Source organism: Trichosurus vulpecula, chromosome 1, assembly GCF_011100635.1.
Source record: "Trichosurus vulpecula isolate mTriVul1 chromosome 1, mTriVul1.pri, whole genome shotgun sequence".
NCBI lineage: Eukaryota > Metazoa > Chordata > Mammalia > Diprotodontia > Phalangeridae > Trichosurus > Trichosurus vulpecula.
The window spans coordinates 194,587,204-194,613,186 of record NC_050573.1 but is presented as its reverse complement, the minus strand read 5'-3'; the positions used below and the strand labels follow the sequence as shown (position 1 = coordinate 194,613,186).

General features: G+C 38.1%; 1 protein-coding gene across 1 annotated transcript in view; it reads left to right on the top strand.

Moving 5' to 3' along the window:
* The window catches only part of LOC118853762 (cytidine monophosphate-N-acetylneuraminic acid hydroxylase), a 98,659-nt gene that overhangs the window by 20,933 nt on the left and 51,743 nt on the right, over positions 1-25,983 (top strand). The window contains exon 4 of the mRNA XM_036763966.1: positions 12,096-12,187. Coding sequence (XP_036619861.1) covers positions 12,096-12,187 — 92 coding nt within the window. The remainder of the gene's footprint in view (positions 1-12,095; positions 12,188-25,983) is intronic.

The following is a 25,983-nucleotide window of genomic DNA, read 5'->3' as shown; positions in this document are numbered from 1 at the left end:
ATTGTTGGGTCTTGGCAAAGATAGTGGAGTGGTTTGCCATTTCCTTCTCCAGCTCATTTTACAGATGAGGAAACTGAGGCAAATGGAGTTGAATGACTTGCAGAGGATCATACAGCTATTAAGTGTCTGGGGCTAGATATTTAACTCATGAAGAGGAGTCTTCCTGACTTCAGGCCGGGCATGCCTGGATTCTATTGTACCTCCCACTGCCCTGACTCTTATCTCTTCCTTTTAAAAGCACACTGCTTAGCACATAACAAATACATAAGAAACGTAGAAATAAATTGTTCAGTTGTTTCAGGTGTGGCTGATGATTTGTGACCCTATTTGGGGTTTTCTTGGCAAAGATACTAGAGTGGTTTGCCATTTCCTTCTCCAGCTCATTTTACAGATATAAATGTTAGTTATTATTAATTATTACCAGCTATGGGTGTTGTATTGGTAAAAGTTGCCTACCCTGTCTTAGGATCTTTCCTCATATGTAGAGCCAGAATAATAATCCTAGTATGACCTTCCTGGCAGAATTGTTGGGACAATTACAGCAGATATTTAGAGTTTTGGACCACGTCAGTGCTATGTAAATATAAGCTATTGGTGTGACTACTCAAACAGTAGATCATTTTGAGCCTCAGGCTCTAGTATGGCTGTTGCTGAATAACATTGTAAAGAGGTGGCTCTTTTTTTTTCTCCCATTATAGAATGCAGATATCTGACTTTATAGTTTAGGGATAAGAGATCTGGAGCTAGAAGGGTCCTTGGAAGCCAACTAGACTAACTCCCTAATTTTACAGAGAAGGTAACTGAGACACAGAGAGTTTGAATGACTTGACCAAGGTCTCCTAGCTCATTTTAGATATAGGATTTAAACCAAGCTCCTCTAACTCAGAGTCAAATCTCTTTCCACTGTACCACACAGTTCTCTTCTTGGGATATAGGGGGCACTACACAGGCCTTGAAGGCTGCCTAAAAGAATTTCCTAAAATCAAGTTTTTATGAAATTATGAAATGCATTTTTACAAATTTTTGGTAACTGGTAGAACCAGGCCTCAATCCCACATCCAAAGTCCGAGTCCAGCTAGAAGGTACAGTGGATAGAGCACTGGGCTTAGAGTCAGCAAGATCAGAGTTCCAGATCAGCCTCAGATACTTTCTAGCTGTGTGACCTTGGGAGAGTCACATAACCTTTGTCTATTTCAGTCTCCTCAACTGTAAAGTGGAGATAATAAATAATATCATCTACCTCAAGGACTATTGTGAGTCTCAAATGAGGTAATAATTGTAAAGTATTTAGCACTGTGCTTGGCACATAGTAGGTACTTAAAAAATCCTTGTCCCCTCCCTCTCTCTTTCCACTGTATTTGTATCTTGTTTCATGGCAAGGTACTGTAATGATGGCATGCCTGCCAAAGATGGCATCTGGGCTCATGTTAAGTGGCATTTTGGCATTTTCTTCCTTCTCAATGTTTGCGCCTCTCTACTCTACTACTTGTCTTTTTTTCCCCAACTCAAACATCTTGATTATTTGTACCCTGGCTTCTCGACACTGGTTACACCTAAAATATATTTCCCTTTATGAAGCAGGCTGACACATTAGCTGAAGCCAGCTGCTTTTCACTTTGGCTTCCTTTTTCTTCTAATCATTTTCCTTCATGCGCTTTAGAAAGCTACGACTGTTTTTAGAATGCTTAATACATTCAATATTCTTCTTCCCTTGGCTGGACTCTTAGCCTTTTTTTGCTCACAATAATGCCCATATAGCCTGCTGAATAATATTAAGGACATTTCTGGTCTTTCCATGGACATTATGGGGGCATTCCTTACTGAACTGTACCCATATCCTTGATATCTACAATATTACCCTTTCTGTAGGTTTGCATATACATATCCAATGCCTATTTTTTAGCCCAAAGGATAATTCTATATTTTGTAAAAGGCCTAAAGGACATGTTGAATGTCCTTCTCTTTCTTTTTATGTTGGTTATTTTGGCATGTCCTGGGACCATGGTAATACCACAGAAAGGCCCTGTTCTGGCACTTCTGAGAGCTGCCTCCTCAAGGAGAAGGGACAAGGGAGAATTTGTCAAGGTCAGCTGCTGCAGATGTTTAACTTCTGGCTATGCTTCACGATCCCAGACTGGTTCTCCATTCTTTATTTCCTTATATATCTAAACACAGCTTGTTCCCAACCCTGCCCCATCCTGTCTTGGTAATTATTGCCACTACCTCTATTGTGGCCTGTGTTCCTCCTGTTCAGTTCTCCTGAAGAAGGGGAAGCCAGTTTCCAACTTCTCCCTTATATAGTTATTTCTCAGAGGAACAGCAGTCAAATCTTTAAGACTTCTTAAGGGCTTGTATTGCTAATAATGTCATAATGGAGAGACAGCTGGTCTGAGAGTCAGGAAGATCTGGGATTAAGTTATGCCTTTGATGCATGCTGGTTGTGTTATGATAAACATATTCCTAAAACTCTTCACTGAACATGGGCAACTTTTAAAGACTGTAAGTTGCATAATGGATAGATCTCTATTGGTAGAGGGGGTCTGCTACCTAGGAGTTTTCTGTTATTTAAAGTTCTGTTCTGTTTAAAGAAGGAATCTAGGCTAAAACAACCAACCAAATAAAAAGAATACAAGGAAACATAAAGGGAAATTAACCAAAAAAAAGGTGGGGGAAATGTCTAAGTGCTAGTTTTCAATGAAAATGCGTATGAAGATAGGTCCTGACCTTTCTTAGGTTTTTTCCTGTTCACTCACACTGTTCTTCAACTTCTCTTCAGAATTAGTCCTGGAGGCAGCTAGGTGGCTCAGTGGATAGAGCATGGGGCCTGGAGTCAGGATAGACCTGAGTTCAAATCCTTACTCGGACACTTACTAGCTGTGTGACCCTGGGCAAGTCACTTAACCTTGTTTGCCTCAGTTCCTTACCTATAAGATGAGCTAGAGAAGGAAATGACAAACTATTTCAGTATCTTTGTTGAGAAAAGCCCAAATAGGGTCATGAAGAGTTGGACATGACTGACAACGAGAATTAGCCCTTGCCCAAATCTTCTCTTCTTTTTATTCTTGGCCATGGGTTCCATGAATTTCATTCTTTCCCTTTTCAGCAAGAAGTAGATTCAAGTCTCTTCCTGGTCTGTGCCATTTCCCACCCCAACATCCCCCCTTTCAAACTTGCTCATAAGGGTTTGGCAGTTTCTGCATTAAAGAATGGGAGGACTTGGAATATGATATACTAGAGGACCAAGGAGTTAGGATTACAACCAAGAATCACCTACCCAGCAAAATTGACTATAATCTTTCAGGAAAAAAATGGATATTTAACAAAGTAGAAGACTTTCAAGCATTTCTAATTAAAAGACCAGGAGTGAATAAAAAATTCTAAATTCTTCTTCTAAATTCAAGACTCAAGGGAAACACAAAAAGGTAAAAAAGACGCAAGAAAGAGAAAATGTAAGAAATTAAATAAGTTTAAACTGTTTATATTTCTACATGGCAAGATAATATTTGTAACTCTTAACTTATTTACTGTAAGAGCAATTAGAAAGAGTATATGTAGACAGAAGGTCTGGATATAAGTTGACATTGATGGGATGATAGCCCGAAAAACAAAATAAAGGGGAAGAAAAAAATTGCACTGGAAGAAGAAGGAGGGGGGAGATTGAATGGGGTAAATTATCCCACATAAAAGAGGCATGAAAAAGCTATTATAATGGAGGTAAGATGGAGAAGGAGAGGTGGGCAAAGCTCAAACCTTACTCTTATCAAAATTGGCTCAAAGAGGGAAAAACGTACACACTCAATTGGATGTAGAAATCAATCTTATCCTATAAGGAAGTAAAAAGGGACAGGGATACTAGAAGGGCGGGAGAGGGACTAATAAAAGGAAGAGTATATTGGGGAAGGCTGTAGTCAGAAGTAAAATAGTTGTGGAGAGGGAAAGGGTGGGGTGCAAGAGAGAGATGGAGATAAACAAAATAAAAATATCATGGAGGGAAATACACAGTTAGTTATCATAACTATAAATGTGAATGGGATGAACTCACCCATAAAATGTAAGCAGTTAGCAGAATGAATAAAAAACCAGAATCCTACAATATGTTGTTTACAAGAAGCATACTTGAAGCAGAGAGATACACAGAGTAAAGGTAAGAGGCTGGAGCAGAATCTATTATGCTTCAACTGAAGCAAAGAAAGCAGAGGTAGCAATCATGATCTCAAAAAAAGGAAAAATAAATCTAATTAAAAGAGATAAAGAAACCGTATCTTGCTGAAAAGTACCATAGACAATGAAGTCATATCAATGTTAAACATATATACACCAAATGGTATAGCATCAAAATTTTTGAAGGAAAAGTTGAATGAGTTACAGGAGGAAATAGATAATAAAGCTATACTAGGGGTGGGGGGGAGGATCTCAACTATCCCCTCTCAGAACTAGATAAATCTAACAAAAAAAAGAAAGAATTTAAGGAGGTGGATAAAATTCTGGAAAAGTTAGATATGATAGATATATGGAGAAAATTGAATGGGAATAGAAAGGAATATGCCATTTTCTCAGCAATAAATGGCACCTACACCAAAATTATTTCAGGACATAAAAACTTCACAGCCAAACGCAGAAAAACAGAAATAATAAAAGCAGCTTTTTCAGATCATAACGCAATAAAAATTACATTCAATGATGGACAATGCAAAGGGAGATTAAAAATTAATTGGAAATTAAATAATCTAATCCTAAAAACAGGTGGGTCAAGGAATAAATCATAGAAACAATTGGTAATTTCTTTAAAGAAAATGAAAACAATGAGACAACATAACAAAACTTATGGGATGCAGCCAAAGTGGTACTTAGGGGAAAATTTATATTTCTAATTGCTTACCTCAATAAAATAGAGAAAAAGCAGGTCAATGAATTGGGCATGCAACTAAAACAACTAGAAAAAGAACAAATTAAAAATTCCCAATTAAACACTAAAATGGAAATTCTGAAAATCAAAGGAGAAATTAATAAAACTGAAAGTAAGAAAATCGTTGAACTAATAAATAAAACCAGAAGCTGGGTTTATGAAAAAACCCCCCCATCATAAAACAGGTAAACAACTGGTTAATTTGATTTAAAAAGGAAAGAAGAAAATCAAATTACTGGTATCAAAATTGAAAAGGGTGAATTTACTATCAATGAAGAGAAAATTAAGACAATTGTTAGGAGTTATTTTGCCCAATTATATGTCAATAAACTTGACAATCTAAATGAGATGGATGAATAGCTACAAAATATAAATTACCCAGATTAACGGAAGAAATAAAATACTTAAATAGCCCAATCTTAGAAAAAGAAATTGAACAAGCCATCAATGAACTTCTTAAGAAAAAAATCGCCGTGAACAGATGGATTCACAAGTGAATTCTAACAAACATTTAAAGAACAATTAATCCCAATACTATATTAACTATTTGGGAAAATAGGCAAAGAAGGAGTTCTACCAAACTCCTTTTATGACACGGATATGGTGCTGATACCCAAACCAGGAAAAGCCAAAACAGAGAAAGAAAATTATAGACCAATTTCCCTAATGAATATTAGGTCAAATTTTTTAAATAAAATACTAACAAAGAGAGTATAACAATATATCATAAGGATCATACACTATGACTAAATAGGATTTATACCAGGAATGCAGGGCTGGTACAGTATTAGGAAAACTATCAGCATAATTGACCACATCAATAACAAAGCCAACAGAAATAATATGATTATCTCAATAGATGCAGAAAAAGCCTTTGACAAAATACAGCACCCATTCCTATTAAAAACACTAGAGAACATGAGACTACATGGAGATTACCTTAAAATGATAAGTCATATTTATGTAAAATCATCAGCAATTATCTGTAATGGGGATAAGCTAGAAGCCTTCCCAATACAATCAGGGGTGAAGCAAGGATGCCCATTATCACCTCTATTATTTGATACTGTACTACAAATGTTAGCTATAGCAATAAGGGAAGAAAAAGAAATTAAAGGAATTAGAATAGGCAATGGGGAAATAATAGTATCACTCTTTGAAGATGCTATGATGTTATACTTAGAACATCTTAGAAAATCTATTTTAAAACTACTTGAAATTATTAACAACTTTAGGAAAGTTGCGGGATACAAAATAAATCCATACAAATCATCAGCATTTCTCTATATTACAAACAAAGTTCAGTAGCAAGAGATACAAAGAGAAATTCCATTTAAAATAACTGTTGACAATATAAAACACTCGGGAGTCTACCTGCCAAGACAAACCCCAGAACCATATGAACACAACTATAAAACACTTTTCACACAAATAAAGTCAGATCTAAACAATTGGAAAAATATTATTTGCTCATGGGTAAGTTGCACTAATATACTAAAAATGACAATTCTACCTAAATTAATCTATTTATTCAGTGCCATACCAAACTACCAAAAATTATTTTATAGAGTTAGAAAAAAATAACAAAACTCATCTGGAGAACAAAAGGTCAAGAATATCAAAGGAATTAATGAAAAAATTGCAAAAGAAGGTGGCCTAGCAATATCAGATCTCAAACTATATTACAAAATAGTGATTATCAAAACAATCTGGTACTGGCTAAGAAATAATGTGGTAGATCAGCAGAATAGATTAGGTACAAACTGTATTATAGTAAATGACCATAGTAATTTAGTATATGATAAACCCAAAGATTCAAGCTTTTGGAATAAAAACCCATTATTTTATAAAAATTGCTGGGAAAACTGGAAAATAGTATGACAGAAACTAGGTACAGAGTCCTTGAGGTTCCCAAAATGAGTGATAACACCCCCTGGGGGGGGTACTAGAATGATCTAGGTGGGTGGTAGTAGCTTTGGCTGCAACTGGGGGGTGTTGAATAAAATGAGGGGGTGGTAGAAGTATAAGGAAAGAAGAGAAGAAAATTTTGAAAAATTGTTCATATATGTTTCATCTGTTGTGTAACAGAGTTAAAGTTATAGTGATTGCATTATTTTTCAAACAAACACAGAAAATGCAAGTTATAATCTATCAGTGGTCAAGTCTGCCAATAGGTCTTAACCAGCAAGTGGTAGGCAAGTGTGTAGTGCATTGTTGGGAAATCCAGCATGCCTCGGCAGGAATATGTACATGTAATAATTTTTTTACAGTGCAATACTATAGGGTTACATGATGCAGTATTGCATCATCAACATTTCAATGGAGAAAAACTCCCACAAATCTATAACAAATTATTAAATTTGGGACATGCAATAAAATATTTTATATATTTTTAAAATTATGCAAATTAAAAAAATGTTAAAGAAAGTGGATTTCCATGGGGATACTGAGTAATTTTTTTTGAAAAGGGGTGGTCAGCCAAATAAGTTTTGGAAGTTCTGGTACAGACCAACATCTCACATTGTATGCCAAGGTAAGGTCAAAATGGGTACATGGTTTACATAGAAAGGGTGATACCATAAGAAAATTAAGAGAATATGAAATAGTATCTTCATCAGATTTTCGGATAAGAGAAGAATTTAGGACCAAAGAAGATATACAGAGTATTACAAAATGTAAGATAGATAATTTGGATTATATAAAATTAAAAAGTTTTTGCACAAACAAAAGCAATGCAACCAAAATTACAAGGAAGCCAAAAACTGGTGGGGAAATTTGCAACAAATTGATAAAGGACTCATTTCTCAAATATATAGAGAACTGAGTCAAATTTATAAAAATACAAATCCTTCTCTAGTTGATAAATGGTCAAAGGATACGAACAGGCAGTTTTCAGACAAAGAACATATAGACATATGAAAAAATGCTCTAAATAACCATTGATCAGAATAATGTAAATTAAAACAAGTCTGAGGTTGACCTATCAGAGTGGTTAATATGAAAAAAGGAAAATGTTACATGTTAGAAGGGATGTAGGAAAACTGGGACACTAATGCATTGTTGGTAGAGTTGTGAACTGATCCAATCATTTTGGAAAACAATTTAGAGCTATGCCTAAAGGACTATAAGACTGTGCATACCCTTGGATCCAGCAATACCATTGCTAAGTCTACATCCCAAAGACATCCAAAAAAAAGGGAAAAGGACTTATTTGTGCAAAAATATTCATAGCAGCTCTTCTTGTGCTGGCTAAGAATTGGAAATCAAGGGAATGCCCATCAATTGGGGAATGGCTAAGCAAGCTGTGGTGTATGATTATAATGGAATATTATTGTGCCAGAAGAAATGACAAGCAGGATGATTTCAGAAAAACCTGGAAAGACTTACATGAACTGATGCGTAGTGAAGTGAACAGAACCAGGAGAACATTTTATGCAGTAATGGCAATGCTATTTGTATGAGTGACTTAGCTATTCTCAGCATACAATGATCCCAGACAATCCCAAAGGACTAATGGTGAAGCATGCTATCCACCTCCAGAGAAAGAACTGATATTGACTGAATACAGACTGAAGCATGCTATTGTTCACTTTCTTTCTTTCATTTTTCTTTTCTTTTATTTAAGTCTTCTTGTACAAAATGACTAATATGGAAACATTTTACATAATTGCACGTGTGTAACCTATATCTGATTGCTTACTGTCTAAGGGAGAGGGGAAGGGAGGGAGAGATAGAATTTGGAACTCAAAACTTAAAATAAAAATGTTTAAAATTTTTTTTAAAAAACTTGCTGATAGAATGCACAGACCTCAGGATAGAACAATAGATGTTAATGGTCCTTCTTACCTATTGTTGAGTCATTTCAGTCTTGTCCAACTCTTCTCTTCATGACCCCATTTGGGTTTTTCTTGGCAAAGATACTGGAAAGGTTTGCCATTTCCTTCTCCAGCTCATTTTATGGATGAAAAACTGAATCAAAAAGGGTTAAATGACTTGCCTAGGGTCACACAGCTTGAAAGACACTTTTAAGTTGAGGCTGGATTTGAACTCAGGAGGGTAAGTCTTTTCTGAGCGTAGCGCTCTGTCCACTACAGCACCCAGCTGCTGCCTACCTAGGCCTAGATGTACCTCAGAGGAAACTGCAAGACTATTATTCTCGATCTTAGCATACTTCTGCTTTACTCTGGAGCTTTCGGTCCATTTTAGGTCATTTCCCCATATCTCTTTTTTCCCTAATTTCTCCCAGCTTTAGGGAGTTGTCCAGGGGTGACTACTACCACTATCACTCCATCTTTGCCCTTCTGCCTTAAAAGAACAAAGCACAATGTCATGGTCTACAGGAAAACAGAGGTTACAAAATAATCTAACATAAATTTAGAAGTGGGGTCATAAGATAGGGAGCTGGAAAAGACCTCAGAGACTGTCTAGTTCTACTTCATTTTGCCCATGAGGGAACTAGGCCAGGGGAAGGATAAATGTCTCAGCTAAAGTCACAAAAGGAAATGGCAAACCAGTCCAGTATTTTTGTGAAGAAAACTCCAAATGGGATCACAGAGAGTGAGACATGCATGACTGAAACAACTGAAGCAGTAGGTATCAGACATAGCATTTGAACTTAAATCCTTTAAGTTCAGAGATGGTACCTTGTGCTTTCTACTACAGTGCCTCCCTCCTCCCACTTTATCTGATGTCCTGTAGATATCTTATACTCACAATGTGCCAAACTGAACTCATTATCTTTCCCCTCAAACCTTCTTCCCTTCTGAACTTTCCCATTACTACCAAAGGTACCACTATCCGCCCAGTCACCCAGGCTCACAAACTAAGTGTCATCTTTAGCTCCCCATCTTCTCTCACCCCTCATATCCAAGTACTACTGATTTTACCTTTGTAACATATCTCCTATATGTCTTCTTATCTCCTCCTGTCACCTTCTTGCTACAGGTTCTTATCACCTCATACCTGGTCAATTCAATAGCCTACTAGTGGATCTCTTTCCACTCTAGTCTATCCAACACTTAACTGTCAAATGCATCTCCTTAAATTGCAGGTCACCAACTCTACTCAGTAAACTCCAGTGGCTCCCAATCAACACCTCCAGGATCAAATATAAAATCTTCTGTTTGGTTTTCAAAGGCCTTCACAACCTGATCCCCACCTACCTTTCCATTATTATTATATTTTTTTGGCAAGGCAATTGGGGTTAAGTGACTTGTCCAGAGTCACACAGCTATTAAGTGTCAAGTGTCTGAGGCCATATTTGAACTCAGGTCCTCCTGACTCCAGGGCCCATGCTCTATCTACTGTGCCACCTACCTGCCCCTCTTTTCAGTCCTCTTACATCCCATGTACTCTGTGATCCAGGACATTAGCCTTCTTACCACATGTTACTCACACAAAACAATCCATCCCACTACTCCAGGAAATTTAACTGGCATTAATTACCCATGTCTAGAATACTCTTCCTCTTCATTACCTCCTGGTGATTCCTTCAAGTCCCAAGTAAAATTCTATTTTCTATAAGAAGCCTTTCCTGATCTCACTTAATTGCCAATGTCTTTCCTCTTCTCCAATTTATCCCATGCATATGTTGTTTGTACATAGTTGTTTTCATGTTTTCTCCCCCACTGGACTATGAACTCCTTAAGGACAGGGACTATTTTTTTTTCCTTTGCCTTTCTTTGTATCCCTAGCACTTAGCACAGCAAGCACTTAATAAATGTTTATTAAGATTTATTAATACTTATTAAGATAGACTGTAACACTTCAAAAAGCCATAATTTCATCATTGTAAGCATCCCTCCAGTAATTCTGGTTGTCACTCTTCCGTGCCCTAATACATACATACATACTTGCATATGTATGTAGACGTGTATATAATCCTCTTGAGTTGTTATGACTAGAAAAAAAAAAGCAGAACCCCATGGCCAATTCTTCAACAAGATGCAAACCTACTGTTAGGAGAGCTGGTTCCTGTGTGACAAAACAACCATTGCTAGGCCTGGACCTAAAGTTTTCTAATGGAGGTTACGGCTCTCTGGCATAGCCTTGATAACATCTCAAAATGAGGTCTTGGAAGTGAATCTCTAAGAAGGTTCTTCATTCCTTATCCCACTCCAAAAGCATCCAAAGGACATTACTGGTTGCTGTGGAATTTGAGAGCGTCTTGACTCTGTGTATTCAAGTTAGCCAATTTTTCTTCATTTTTTTTCTATCCTGTGTTTTGTTTCAGAATTACTTCTCAGAATGTTTTTAGTTGTAAACATTTCCATCCTCAGCATCTTCTACTCCACCCCTCAATTGTTTCCTCGTCTTTTATCAGAATGTAACTTGCTTGTATGTAAGGATTGTTTCATTTTTTGTACTTAAATCCTCAGTGCCTACCATAGTGCCTGGCATATAGTAGATGCTTAATAAATGATTCTTCTTTTTGTAATACTTGAGTGAGGTGGGGAGAGGGAAGGAAGAAATGGAAAATGGGGGGAAAGCCTAAGAACTCTCAAGCATTTTTTTTAAAGAAAACTTATATAAGAACACACCACTTGGCAGTTTCTGTATAAAAATATCTCTAGATCAACATCCTGGGCACATTACTTTGAGGTTTCCTTATTTAGTGTTCTGAAACTGAAAAAGCTGACAGGGGCCTCTCTGTATGAAAGTACAGCCCTCTACCCGCTGGCATGCATATCCAGTATGTAGCCTGTGGCCAGCGGTTTGGAGTTAGGGTGGAGGATTGTGTAGACTCCTCCTCATCATAGATCTAGACAGACATTTCTATTTCTAGAAATATTTGTTCCATCCAAGCTCAACTTTCTTCCCTATATTAGCTTCTGCTAGAACTACACAGCACCAGAAACTATCCTGTGTTTAGACCATCCTCTTATTTTCTAAAATACATGTGATTCTGAGACACAGTACTCACTCACATCTTTATCATCACCTATTACCAATAACATTTACTTCCTCTTCCCAGGGATCTTGGCAGCAAGATGGGGGTGGGGAAAGGGGAGGGAGATTGCTGAAAGTCCAACTTTCTGATTGGTTTATTTGCAGAATCATCTAGTTCAATTTCATTAGAAAAATCATGCATTTGAGTCTTCCCAGTAATCTGCTAAAACAATATTGCTTTTAAAGACATCCAACCACACTGTCTCTACTGTTCATTACCTATATAAAACTTTCAATCCAGGTCTGTTCGTTGTACAAAACACAATTGGAAGCTGGATGTGAGTACCATGAAGTACATCAACCCACCAGACAGTTTCTGTCAGGAGGAACTGGGTAAATATATTCAATATTTATAAGGCTCAATATATTTGCTTTTATTGTTATTGAGTTCCAATAGTATGTCTTAAGTTTCTATTTCTAGCCCTGGATATGGGTTGTTTATTTGTTTTGTTGATGGTTTACACTATAGGATTAGAACCAAACATTGCAAATTCCAAGCTAGCATTCATTCATTCACCATTTACTTAACCTTACAATGTTCAAGGTCTAGTGCTGAGAGCTTCAGGCGACAAGGATGAATGAAAAACGCCATCCCTATTCTCAAGAAACTCAAATTCTAATAGGGTGGTTTGAAGTAAAGGGAAGAATGGAAGCATTATGGTATAGTGTGGACCATGCAGGATTTGGAAGCAAAGGACATGACTTCAAATCCTGTTGTGCCAATTACTATCTATGTGACGTTGGGTAGGTTACTTAATCTCTCTGAGTCTGTTTCCTCATCTGAAAATTAAGTGGTTTGGACTAAATGACTTCTAAGATTCCTTTGTTCTATGATTCTTTGAAAGAGCCTGAGGTAGGAGTCACCTGATTTGGGGATAAATCCTTACTTCTGTCACCTACTAGATGTCAGACCATGGACAAGTCACTTATTTTTTCTAAGTCTCATTTTTCTAACTAGCAAATGTGCTAATAATGTTTGAACTATTCATTTAAAAGTAATTTTTATTCTCAACTTAAATAGCAATTCTCAAATACTTTTCTCCAAAATATTTTTGCATATTCTTCTTCTATGAGAAATAGCAAGTTGTATCCCCTTCCTTCTTTTAATTGTATTACTTTTGCTTCCCTTTTTTGCTGTTGTTTATTCTTTTTCAGTCACGTCCAGCTCTTTGTGGCCCCATTTTGGGATTTTCTTGGCAAAGATACTGGAGTGGTTTGCCATTTCCTTTACCTGCTCATTTTACAGATGAGGAAACTGACGCAAACATGGTTAAGTGACTTGCCCAAGGTCATACAGCTAGTGCCTGAAGCCAGATTTGAACTCAAGAAGATGAGTCTTCCTAACTCCAGGCCAGGGACTCAATCCACTGAGCCACCTAGCTGCCCATTGCCTTTTCAAGCACTCAAAACAGAACCAATCCACCCCCAGAACTTCTGTTTCTTCCTGTTTAACTCCCTCAGTACCTTTTGGAAGATATTAAGGTTCTGAAGGGCTACTTGTTTCTTCTCCCTCTTTAGGTTAGCACTATACCATTATCTTCTCCTTTGAATTGCTCAAATAAATTTACCTTTCCAGATTTCTCTTGACTCATGTTTGTATTTTAAAAGTTCTTACTCAGCTTTGTTCTTTTTTTTTCAGAAGTGTTTAAAAATCTTTTAATCAATTAAAGATATTTTTTTTCACCTATAGGATTATGCTTAAGGTTTTTGTTTGTTTGTTTTAGGATAAATTAATTTTGATTTTAAACCTGTGGCGTTTGTCATTTGGCATACTGTATTCTAAGAACTCCTCTTATTTATAGTAGAGCTGTGAGGTATTGTAAGAACCTGTAGCTCTTTGGTACTTAAATGGCATCTTTTTTGGATGCTTCAGTATTTTTTCTTTGACATAGATATTCTGGATTTTGAGTATAACATTCCTAGGACTTTTCCTTTTAGGAGGCAATACGTAAATTCATTCTATCTTCATTCGACCCTCTGGTTCTAATAGATCTGGGCAGTTTTCATTTATGATTTTTTGAAAGATAGTCCAGGATTTTTTTTATCATCATATTTTTCAGGGAATCCCATGGTTCCTAAATTATCTCTTGCTAACCTGTTTTCCAGGTTAGCTGTTTATGACAGCTGATACATTACATTTTCCCTTATCTTTTAATCTTTTATTTTGTTCTAATATTTCTGTCACGTAGTTATTGAGTTCAGATTGGTTTATTTTAGTTTTAGGAAGTCTGTCACTTGGGTAAGATTTACCACTTTCTGTTCTAAGCCATTTATTTCCCTTCCAATTCTTTTTCTCCAGAATTTTAATTTCATTTAAAAATATTTTCACTCATTTCTTTGAAATATTTGTGTCATCCCTGTGGGGAAAACCTATTTTTTTTCTGAGTCTTTGCTTATAGAGTTACTTGTTCCTTTTTGGGGGGTGGCAGATGTCTACATCTACAATAATATTGGTTGATATTTTCTTTGACTTACTTATCACATTTTAGTTCCTGCACTGGGCTTTTATGCTGGGGCCAGGCTCTACCATTTTGATGTGTAGATGGAGTGGTCTCTCCCTGGGTCATCTGGGCTCCTGTACTGACTTTCTAGTTCTTAGGGATAGGCCCTCATGATCTTTGAAAGGCAGAATGCTGGGCCTTCAGGGCCCTACCAGATATCTTAAGAAAGAATTCTAGAGACTTTAAAGTGCCTGGGCCTGAGGTGTTCCGGTATGAGCTTTGTGATGCTGTATTGATCACTGCAGCTCTTCTGTGCTTCCAAGGTCCTCATCCTAAAGCTTTCTGATCACCCTGAGATTCTCTGACCTGCCTGAAGCTTCCTTAGAGAGTTTTCAGCACTTTCCGTCTCTGGACACAGGACCCGTTAGGCTCTTTCTTATCTCTACTCACTCTAGGAGGCTGCTGGCTTGTTTGCTTATGTGATACTGGCTTTGCTGGAGTCCCTTGGACTTCTGTCTGACTTTTTATGCACTTTTTTTAATGTGTTACTGGAACGGGGGAAAAACCACTTAGTATAGTTTCTTATTGTATTTCTTGATTATTATTCAGTCTAATAGGAATTTCAGGTTTGAGGTAGAAATGGTATGTAGGAACTGGTTGGTCTGACTCCCATTTTGATATCCATCTTGGGAAAAATCACTTGCATTATTCTTCCTTTCCATTTGGGATTTCAATATGGCTCTCAAGAATTAGACCAGCCATGCTATGCTGAAAATAATAGGCCTTTTTGACATGAATAAGAGAAGTCTACATAGTTAGCTGGAGACGTCAAGGTTGGGAACACAACAGGAAAAAGAACACCACAAAGGAAGTATACCAAGATAGCAGACACACCCTGCCAAACCAGAACAATAGATTCCAGAACAGGAATAGCAAAGACAAGAAAGGAATGTGACCTAGAACCTTAATCACAAAGGTCTTCAGTCTAGAGCAGGAAAAAAGACTTCACAATGGTCCTTTAAGATGCTACCCCTTAGACTTGGTACATCATTTCACCAACTTCTCCCAAACTCCTAGGACAGATTGTCACTTCATAGATAATGGAGCTCAGGAATGTTGAAGAGGGCTAGGGTTTTGGTTTGTTTTTTGGAGAGGGAGGACTACTCAGGCATTTCTGATTAATGTCTCACCTCTGATTCCACAGACAGGAAGATCACAATTAGAGTACTAGTATGGGAAATCAAAGTTTCAGGCCTGGAAGTTTCTAGGCAAAGAAGAATCCCCAAAAAGGTGGGGGTGGGGTGGGTAGGTCCAGGCAATATGAAGAGATTTATCTAAAGCAGAGACAGTCTGTTAGAAGAAAGACCCGGCCCTCAAAACAAGAGGTTTTTTCTTTTTATAATAATACCTATCCACTTAACAAGGTGGTTGTTATGATCAAATTAGTTCTGTAAAAGCCCAATAAAGAGCAATATAAATGTAAGTAACTCAATTGTGTGTTAAGAATCATAGGATTCCCTGAAAAATATGATTTTTTAAAAATCCTGAACATTATCTTTCAAAAAGCATAGCATGGGGAAGTAGATAGTAAGCTAGCCTTGGAAACTGGAAAGACCTGGGTTCAAGTTCTGCCTCTGACATATTGACTGTATGATCCTTGGAAAATAATTTCATTTTGTTGCCCCAGGCAACTGAGATTCGAAGTTGGCATAAAGTTACGGATCTTCTTTAGTAGGGGAAGTGCTCTCTCTGGGAATTTCTTAGATCAAAGGAATCACAGATCTGGACAAACAACAAAAACTCTATAAATGTAAGCTATTATTAATGAGGATAATATAACTAAGTATAGAAAGACCAGCACTTGACTTTTATGTATACTTAAGTGGTTGGGGATTGAGAATGCATTTTCTCATAGGAATAATGTTATGCATGTTGTTTACTATCCCAAACCAATCTATAAAAGTCAATTTAACTGCATAAAGGTAAGTGTCATTTCTTAAGGTTCTGGAAGAATATTTCAACAGGCTGGGGTTGATGGGGAGAGAGAGCACATTCCAGGTAGAGGAAAAGCATGGATAAATTAGTAGAGGTAGAAAGAGGCAAAATATATTGGTATACAAGTATGATTGGAGTGTTCGACACATATAAAGAAGTACCTATTAGGTAACGTTGGAAAGACAGTTGAGTTGAATTATCAAGGATCTTAGATGCCAGGGTAAGAAGTCTGAACTTAATTTGGGAGGCAATGGAGAGTCACTGAATGGGTATTTGAGTAGAAGAGATTTATCCAGAATGGTGCTTTAAAAAAGACTAAAATGGGCAGTGGCATATAGGATGGATTTGAGAATAGAAATTCTCATGCATCATTTAGCCTGATTGTATCACCTTTTGGTCTCTTCAGGATGCTTCAGATACATCATAGCCAGGAGCAGTCCGGGTAGCTAGGTGGTACAGTGGATAGAGTGCCAGGACTGGAATCAGGAAGACTCATCTTCCTGAGTTCAAATGTGGCCTCGGATACTGGGCAAGTCAGTAGACCCTGTTTGCCTTAGTTTCCTCACCTGTAAAATGAGCTGGAGAAGGAAATGACAAACCACTCTAGTATCTTTGCCAAGAAAATCCCACCTGGGGACACGAAGAGTCAGACACAACTGAAACAACTGAATAACATAAAGGAAAAGGCTAGAAAATGTAGAGAACAGAACAGGATTATAGGATTTTGAGCTGAAAAGGATCTTGGAGATCATTTAGCTAGCTCAACTCCCTCATTTCCACAGATGAGAAAAGGAAGTTACAGAGAGGTTAAATGGCTTGGCCTAGGTCCCATAGTAAGAGAATCAGCATTCAAATCTAGGTTGCAGGATTTTGAGCTGAGAAGTCCTCCTTAGAGGCCAAATAGCCCTAGGCCCATTTCAAAGAAGTGGGGTAGGAAATCTATTCCCACCTCCTACTTCAGCCCCAGTTAGCCCTCAACAAGAATACCTTCTCCAACATTCCCAATAAAGTGAAGTCTTCATAGAGCTATTCAAGTTCTCTTTTCAGAACACTTTGGCAGTCTTTCCCTAGGACTCTGCCTCTTCTTTCTACAGCCCCTGGAGAGGTGAAAGATATTCATGGCTGGGCTGTTTGTGGTATGTCTATGGGAGGGGAGAGTAGAGTGAGGGAGGTAGGAAGGAGAGAAAGTCTGGAAGTTAATGATTAGAATATAGAAAGTAGGATAAATTACACAGAGGTCTAGGAAGGGTACAATGTGCAGCTGATTTCAATTGTTTGAGATTTATAACAGTATAACAAAATAATCATGGCTGTTGCCCAGCAATTTGTTTAAATTGGAAAACTGAATATAATGTACCCTCCAGGATAGTCTCAGGCTCAGCTTTTCACCACTCGAATTTTGCAGAGGTCCGGGGCCCTCTAGTCTTATAGAACATCCATCCATCATTCAGGCAAGAAGTATTTATTAAACACCTACTATGAGGCAGGAACTGTGCCAGGTGCTAACACAAAGAATAACACCATCCTTACTCATGATGAGCTTCATGGGATATAGAAGTGCATGTAAAAATATATGCAGCATACTACCCTGGCCCCCACAGTCTGAAGGCCAGGTGTATTCCATTTCATCTCTCCCCCAAGGTTCTTGTGTGCCCTTAAGGAAGTTTGGGTGTGTGTCTATTCTGTTAATGGCTCCAAACCCCACCAGTGGTTTTCATTAAGTGTTTTTTTTAATATTTAACCACTTTCATTTAATCACTAACAGATTAGCCTTTACAAAGGAATATTTATTTCAAAGGTATATTAATAAATGTACAGACGTATTTCCCCAACTCATGGGGCTTAACCTCCCCCTCAGTACCACCTCAATCTCTGGAAAGGGTTTGGGTTCACGTCTTAGCTTTGTTCCAGTAAAGCACAGAAGTAGCCTGAATAAGGTATGGCCTAGGAAGAGCTGAGCTGCTGAGCTGAGCTTCATTTCATGAAGATGGAGCTTCGAGGATGCTATTCCTTAGCCACAAAACAAAATACAATTAGCAAAATGTAAATTATATGATGATATAATTTTGAAATTAATTTGGTCTCAGAACAATTTAGAGCTGGAAATGTATTGTCAGAAACTATAAATGCTAGTTGGAGGAATGTCCCTCTGGATATAGGAGGAATGGGGTAATTTTGGAGGAAAAATAGAGAAAATAATTTAATTTTAATATCAGAAATCAATTTCCCCATTTATTAAGTGTTTTGATATATATGATGACATATTTAATATTTTATAGTCAGTGGAGGGAGGGGAAGTGGAAAGGATGCCAAACCTGAAGGCAGATGAGACCAGGGTTCAAATCTCAACTGCCCCCCATCACTAACTACCTATTGGATATGTCTAAATGTGTGTTCTATTGGCATTTCAAACTCAACTTGTTCAAAACAATCTTTTCTTCCAAATCCACCCCCTTCCCAACTTCCTTATATCTGCCGATGGCAATGGGATCCTCCAGTCACCCAGGATTACAACCTTAGAATCATCCTTGACTCTCTACTAATCACTTACTTGCCACCATTACTCACCTTTCATTCTCATTCACTCACCTGCAAAGTTCTGTCAATCGAACCTCCACAACCTATCTTGCATCCGCTCCCTTCTCTCCACTCCCATAGCCATCATCCTAGCTCAGGCCCTCATTGTGTCACAGACACATCTCTTTCCTGCATTATTGCTAGAGCCTCCTAGCTGGTCTCCCTGCCTCCAGTCTCTCCCCTTTTCAATCCACCTTCCGTGTAGCTGCCAAACTGATACTCCTAAAGTATAATTTTGATCATGTTCCTTTACCTAAAAAAAGCTCCATTGTTGTTGTTCAGTCATGGCTGACTCTGTGTGTCCCCGTTTGGGGTTTTCTTGGCAAAGATATTGGAGTGGTTTGCCATTTCCTTTGCCAAATCATTTTACAGATGGGGGAACAAGGGCAAACAGGACTAAATGATTTGTCCAGGGTCACACAGCTATGTCTGAGGCCAGATTCGAACTCATGAATTTAAGTCTTCCTGACTCCAGTCCTGGCATCCTATCCACTGCACTAGCTGCCCAAAAAAGCTCCAGTGCTTCCCTATTAAAATGAATGAAAAAAGAATTTGTTATGTATTACTTACTGCATGCCAGCCATTCTGTTAAGTACTAGAGATGCCAGAAAGGTAGGCAGAGGTGTGTGTGTGTGTGTGTGTGTGTGTGTGTGTGTGTGTGTGTGTGTGTGTGCATGCACTCTGTAAAACATCTCAATCACAGACCTCGTATATTGGGAAATGGTGGCTCAGAAAAGGTGTTTTGGTCTGGGAATCCACAGGGAAAGTGAGGAAGCAGTTGATTAACAAACTCTTTCCAGAAGCAGTTGATTTGATAACAATTTCCAAAGCAACAGGTGACATAGGAAGATAGTGAGTTGGACTGAATACATGTGCACTGAGGAGTCTGTAGGGGACCAGTATAATGGCTCATACACTTAACCAATGCTAACAGCACAGCTCCAGGGTGGGAGTTTCTAAACTGAGGGGCTTAGCTTCTTCAGGTAATCTTTGGAGGTCTGGTTTAGAGGTTGCGGAGCCTGAGTTGCAACAATGGCATGGAGGGAATATGTATAGGGAAGGAGTATGGGTGGGGTAAAACATGGCCCAGATACATACACTATACTGGTAGGCAGTTAGGCGACACAATGGATAGAGCACTGGGTTTGGAGTCTGCCTGAGTTCATATCTGCCCTCAAACACTTACCAACTGTGTGACCCTGGGCAAGTCACTTAACCCTGTTTGCCTCAGTTTCCTCATCTGTAAAATGAGCTGGAGAAGGAAATGGCAAACATTACAACTCATCTATCCTTTTGCACAAGCTGTCCCTGAAGCCTGGAAGGCATTTGCTCCTCTCTAGCTGCCTAGAATCCTTTGTTGTTCAGTCATTTTTAAAGTCGTGTTTGATTCTTTGTGACCCCATTTGAGGTTTTCTTGGCAAAGATACTGGAGTGGCTTGCTGTTTCCTTCTCCAGTTCATTTTATAGATGAGGAAAATGAGGCAAACAGGGTTAAGTGACTTGGGTCACTTGACCCAGGGTCACACAGCTGGTAAGTGTCTGAGTTGTGTGAAGCTTGACTCCCTAGCTTCCTTTATCTCCACTGCTTAGAATCTCTAGCAGTCTTCATTTCCGCTTCTTCTTCTATAATAAGTTTATTCTAATCTCCCCCAATTGAATTTTGTATATGTACTCATCTGTGTACATATTGCTTTCTCCAATAGAATATAATAAACTCCTTGAAAGCAGACTATTTCACTTTTGTCTCTAAACTGTCAGGCTTCATGCAATGTCTGGCTTTGTTTTTTTTTTTGGTTAGGACCTGTGATTTCATTGCGATAGGGAACTTCTGGTGAGGAAGCTTCCTCTATCAATGGAGATCAGTAAGGGTTCTGCAGTTCTTTAGAGTTGCCTAAGACACTAAGAGGTTAAGCAATTTGCCCCAAGGTCACATGGGTGTCAGAGGTAGGACTTGAACCCAGGTCTTTGTGACTCCAAGGCCAGTTCTCTATCCAATATAACACACTGCTTCTCACTTGCACATAGTAGGTGCTCAATTAAGTATTAGTTCAATTCATTGTCCAAACTTTAGGAAAGTCACTTTATATCAGTTTCCTCCATTATAAAATGGTGATGATAATATTCATAATTCCTACATCATTGGCTTATCATAAGAAACAGCTTTTTTAAAATACCAACAGCTATATAAATATGAGTTATTATTAATAGTTCAGAGGGGAAACATTACTAGCACTAATGTCTTATAGATTTCCTAGTCATGTCACATGGACTTAGGGGAAAAAATTAAGGAAGCAGTCTTGTTATAAATTTCTGAGATTATAAATTGTTTTATTTCGTTGTTTTCAGTTGTGTGCTACTATTCGTGATGTCTTTTGGGGTTTTCTTGGCAAAGAGACTGGAGTGGCTTGCCGTTTTCTTCTCTAGATCGTTTTGCAGAAGAGGAAACTAAGGCAAACAGGGTTAAGTGACTTGCCTAGGGTCACACAGTTGATAAGTGTCTGAGGCCAGATTTGAATTCAAGATGAGTCTTCCTGACTCCAGGCCTGGCACTCTATCCACCTAGCTGATTATAAATTACTAGCTGTTTAGGACTATCAGTTCCTTTCTTGTTCTCTATCATTCTCTCTCTACCTTTGGTCAATCATGGCTGCTTTGGTTTGCCTTTTTCAAAATATTTCTTTGGATTCAGATTTTTAAATTAATTTTTTGGAGTGAATGAAAATCTGCGTGCTTGTGTGCATGCGTGTGTGTGTGTGTGTGTGTGTGTGTGTGTGTGTGTGTACGCCTGCATCGTTGGTGTTAGGATCTGAGCTTTCCTCCCATTCCTGCCCATCCTTTCCTTTCTCCTTTTTCAACTGACATGCTATACCAACCAGGTTATCCTTAATAGGAAAGTTCTTGAACAAATGGATAAATTAAAGGAGTCTAGCCTTACATACAATTTATCACTCTTCCACAGCCCATTGTAAAAATGATTATGATTTGCACCTTTCTCTTGCACTGTTTATTAAAACTCTTGCTTCTCCAGGCGGAGAGATCAGAAGGTGAGAAAGGTTTGTGTCATCTAATAAAAATCACATTAGCCTGATTAGAAAAAAGGAAACAGTTTTAGTAAATACTTCATTTTAATTTAAATTTAGCCAAAATTCTAGTTAGACAAAGGGAAGAAGGTTTTAGTTCAATTTTGATTTAAATTTAGCTGAAATTCACCACTGAGGGGCCACATGGCTTAGGACAGGTGGGAAGCTATCAATTAATCTGAATTAAAACTAAAATTTAAAGGTCCAGGATACAGGAACTGGGGGCTACATCTTAAGGTCTCCTTCCTCTTTAGTTATAAAATAATAAATCTGAACCTGTTATAAAAAAGAGTAGGAGTCTCATGTAATTTACAGTAAAATTTCTAAGACACACCAGTTCAAAAATTATTCTTAAATTGATTCCTACTTCACTTTAATTTACAAAACTCTGAAGTATACAATTAAAATTTACAATATTTCCTTTTCCCCCTGTCACCAGATTATCTTTTCTCCCAGTAAAACCAGTCCTTTCTTTTGAGATTCCAATTGGCCTAATCCTTCCTGGAGGAGAAATGTTTTAGACCCAGCCTCTTTCTTTGTAATTTTGCCAACAATTGCCAATGTTCCAAAAACTTGCAAGTATCCAAACCCATACCGCAAAGCCGTTTGACTGACTATAGCACTTTTCCGGGGGCCAGGTAAAGTGGACTCCAAATTGCTTGCCCATGGCTCTTTTTGCCAATTTTCAATTAAAGAAGTAACTCAGACTCAATCAAAAGAGATGTGGGTCCAGCTTCAAGTATGACTATGTGCTTACTTGGTTGCAGGGGGGAGGGAGCTTCGGGACTAGGCACAAAGGGCCCCTTTGCTGGTACCAGGGCATACAGAAGCTCACTCCCAGAACCATGGAAGATGTAACTTTTGATGAATCCCACCACCACCACCATTTAATATCAAGCCCTGAAATAAATCAAAGTCATAAGTTGAGGAATAAATCGTTTTTAATTGAGATAACAGGGTAGCAAACCTGCCACCCTGGGGGATATCCAGTGGATTTACCAACCAAAGAGATCCATGAAAAAGTTTTTATAGTTTTAGGAGAAGAGGAGGAGGCAGTATGAGGTAGCAAGGCCTAGTTATGAGACGCTAGTGGTCCTTGGCAATCTGGGCAAGGAAAGCCACTCCATTCTGGCTGTTTTGCCCTTCTTGCCATGAATCCCAATGGAAGGGGGTAAGAATGTTAAGGGAGCAACCAGGCTCAAGCTGGTTTTGTTTAAGAGGAAAGATTCTTAGATAGGGGATTGAAGACTCCAGGATAGAGGCTTAAGGTGTGGCTCAGCTCAACCTTGTCTTATTATCTTAAGGGTAGAAGTATAAGGACATTATTGGAATTTTGACATTGTCAAGATGACTAAGAGGTTAGGCAGTCCATTTTACAATCAGTATTAACAATTTTCTGTCATTACATGAACAATTTTGTCAATCTTTAAGACCCAGGTTGGGAGTAAAAGTGTTACAAGAAAACATTGCCTGGCTAGAAATGCAGTCTATTGTTTCCAGTTCCTGCTGGTGACTCATCTCAGTGCCTCAAGCAACAGACTAGCTGCCTAAGGCTGTTGGAAACATAGGATTTAGAGCTGGAAGGGACCTTGGAAGTCATTTTATAATTCTCCTTAATTTATGGAAAACTGTGAATGTCTCTCGGGAAGGCAATTGGCTGCCTAGTATCTGATTTATTTTTCTACTCCCTTCAGGAAATGGGTAGAGTTTAATCCTCCCTTATCTCTTTTGGAGGTAGGGAGGGGGCGATTTAGGTGATTCGTGAGCTTTTCTTTGACTGGCTCCACCCAGCCCACTTCCTCTCTAAGGCTGAGAGCAACCTAAACGGTTTTACAACAGTTAGCTAAAGTTTAGGCTAAGGGAAAGATAATGGACCTCAGGTAGATATGGTCCCTTTCTTTGCTATTTCGTAGAGTTTATATCAGATGAAAGGTTACTGGTATAGTCACAATAGGCAGCAAAATTTCTAACATTCAGACCTCAGTTTTGCTCTGTGCCTTAACTTAAATTGTGTATATTTCCAGCTGGGCAACCAGGTGGTGCAGTTGGTAGATAGAGTGCTGGGCTTGGAGTCAGGAAAACTCTTCTTCCTGAATTCAAATCCATACTCAGACATTTACTAGCTCTATAACCCTGGGCAAGTCATTTAACCCTGTTTGCCTCATTTTCTCTTCTGTAAAATGAACTGGAGAAAGAAATGGCAAACCACTCCAGTATCTTTGCCAAGAAAACCCCAAATGGGGTCAAAAAGACTCAACAACAACTAATATTTTCTCTAACTCTTGGCTTGTAGATGTTTGATGCAAAATCAGGATACAGGAAATTCTTCAGTTAGAAGTAGGCAGAGTATATCACAATGCTTTACTGAACAGGAACAGGGATGGGAAAAAGGAGGAGTTGACATTTTAGAAATACTCTCCCAACCTCCCACCTTCTACCTCTAGCCCTTGAAGAGATGATAACCCATGAGTGTAGGTTTATTGGATTTTTTTTGTCACATTCAGCTTCCATATATATTAGGGACCACACCTCTTTCCAGATCACATCACCTTCGAAGCACCAAAAATTTGTAGACCTTCAGAACTAGCTCTGAAAACAGCAGCATGAGAAAGCCTAAAGTTTGGGACAGTGCTTCCCCACCCCAGGTGAGCAGAGCTCAATTTTAATGTAAAGTTCAAAGTCAAGAAATAGGCTGGAAAAATGGGCAAACAACAGAAAAAGAACCTGATCATAAAAAGCAAAGACAGTGGCAGGGAATATCAAGACATAAACTTAGAAGAAAACAACTTTGTGAAAGCAGTTACAAACAAAGGCTCAGAGAAAAGTGCTAATTGGATCCAAGTTCAATAAGAATTCCTGGTAAAGTTAAAGAAAGAGATGAGAGTGGTAGAGGAAAAACTGGAGAAAGAAATGAGACTGATATGCAAAAATGTTATGAAAAAAGAATTAACAGCTTGGTGAAAGAGGCACAGAAAAAAATACTGAAGAAAATAATCCCTTAAAAAACAATTCATCTAATGGTAAAAGAAGCACAAAAAATTTGTTGAAGAAAAGAACTCCTTAAGAAGAAAAATAGGCCAAATGGAAAAGGGGGTACTGTTACATTTGAAAATTAAGGGAAACTGAGAGACAATGATATAAGCATGATCGATTTATTTGTTAGGCTAGCAGTAACCAACAAATTGGGTCAATGTCCTGTCTTAATGACCACAGACTCTGAGGTAGGTTCGCCAGCCTTATATAATTTTGGGGAGTACAGAGTTGGGTAGGTGGGGAAGACAATATGACTGGTTACAGAGTAGACAGCATTTTGGGGGGGAGGGGCAATATGATTGGTTATTTTAAAGAAAGTAGAGCTAGTGACTACCCCTCTCTGATAGTTAAGGAAAGTTAATTGTTTTATGGAACCCATCATTATTTTGCAGGCCTTGTTAAAAGACCTGAGTTGGTACTAGAAGGATTTGTTAGGGAGATAAAACTTTTACAAGCATAAGCAAAGATGGAAAATATACATTTTGGGGATGATAACGAGTTAACCTATAACTAACTGAAAGGAAAAGCTGACTCAGGGGCAGAGGAGAAATAGAGACTGAATGATTATACAAAATGGGGCAGTAATACAGAATAGGGTTAATTACAGAACAGAATCATAACTCCTCTACTGTTTTTCTACTCTCTTCAGGAAAGGGGTAGAGTTTAACCCTCTTTTATCTCTTCTGGAGGTAAAGAGGGGGTGATTTAGGGTATAAACTTTTCTTTGACTAGCTCCACCCAGACTATTTACTCTCTAAGGTTGAGAATAACCTAACCATTTTACAACAGTTAGCTTAAATTTAGCTTAAGGGAAATGTAATAGACCTCAGGTCCATATAGCCTCTTTCTTTGCTATTTCATAGAGTTTATATCAGATGAAAGGTTACTAGTATAGTCATAATAGGCAGCAAAATTCCTAACATTCAGACCTCAGTTTTGCTCTCTGCCTTAATTTAAATTGTATATATTTCCAGTTGGGCAACTAGGTGATGATACAGAATAA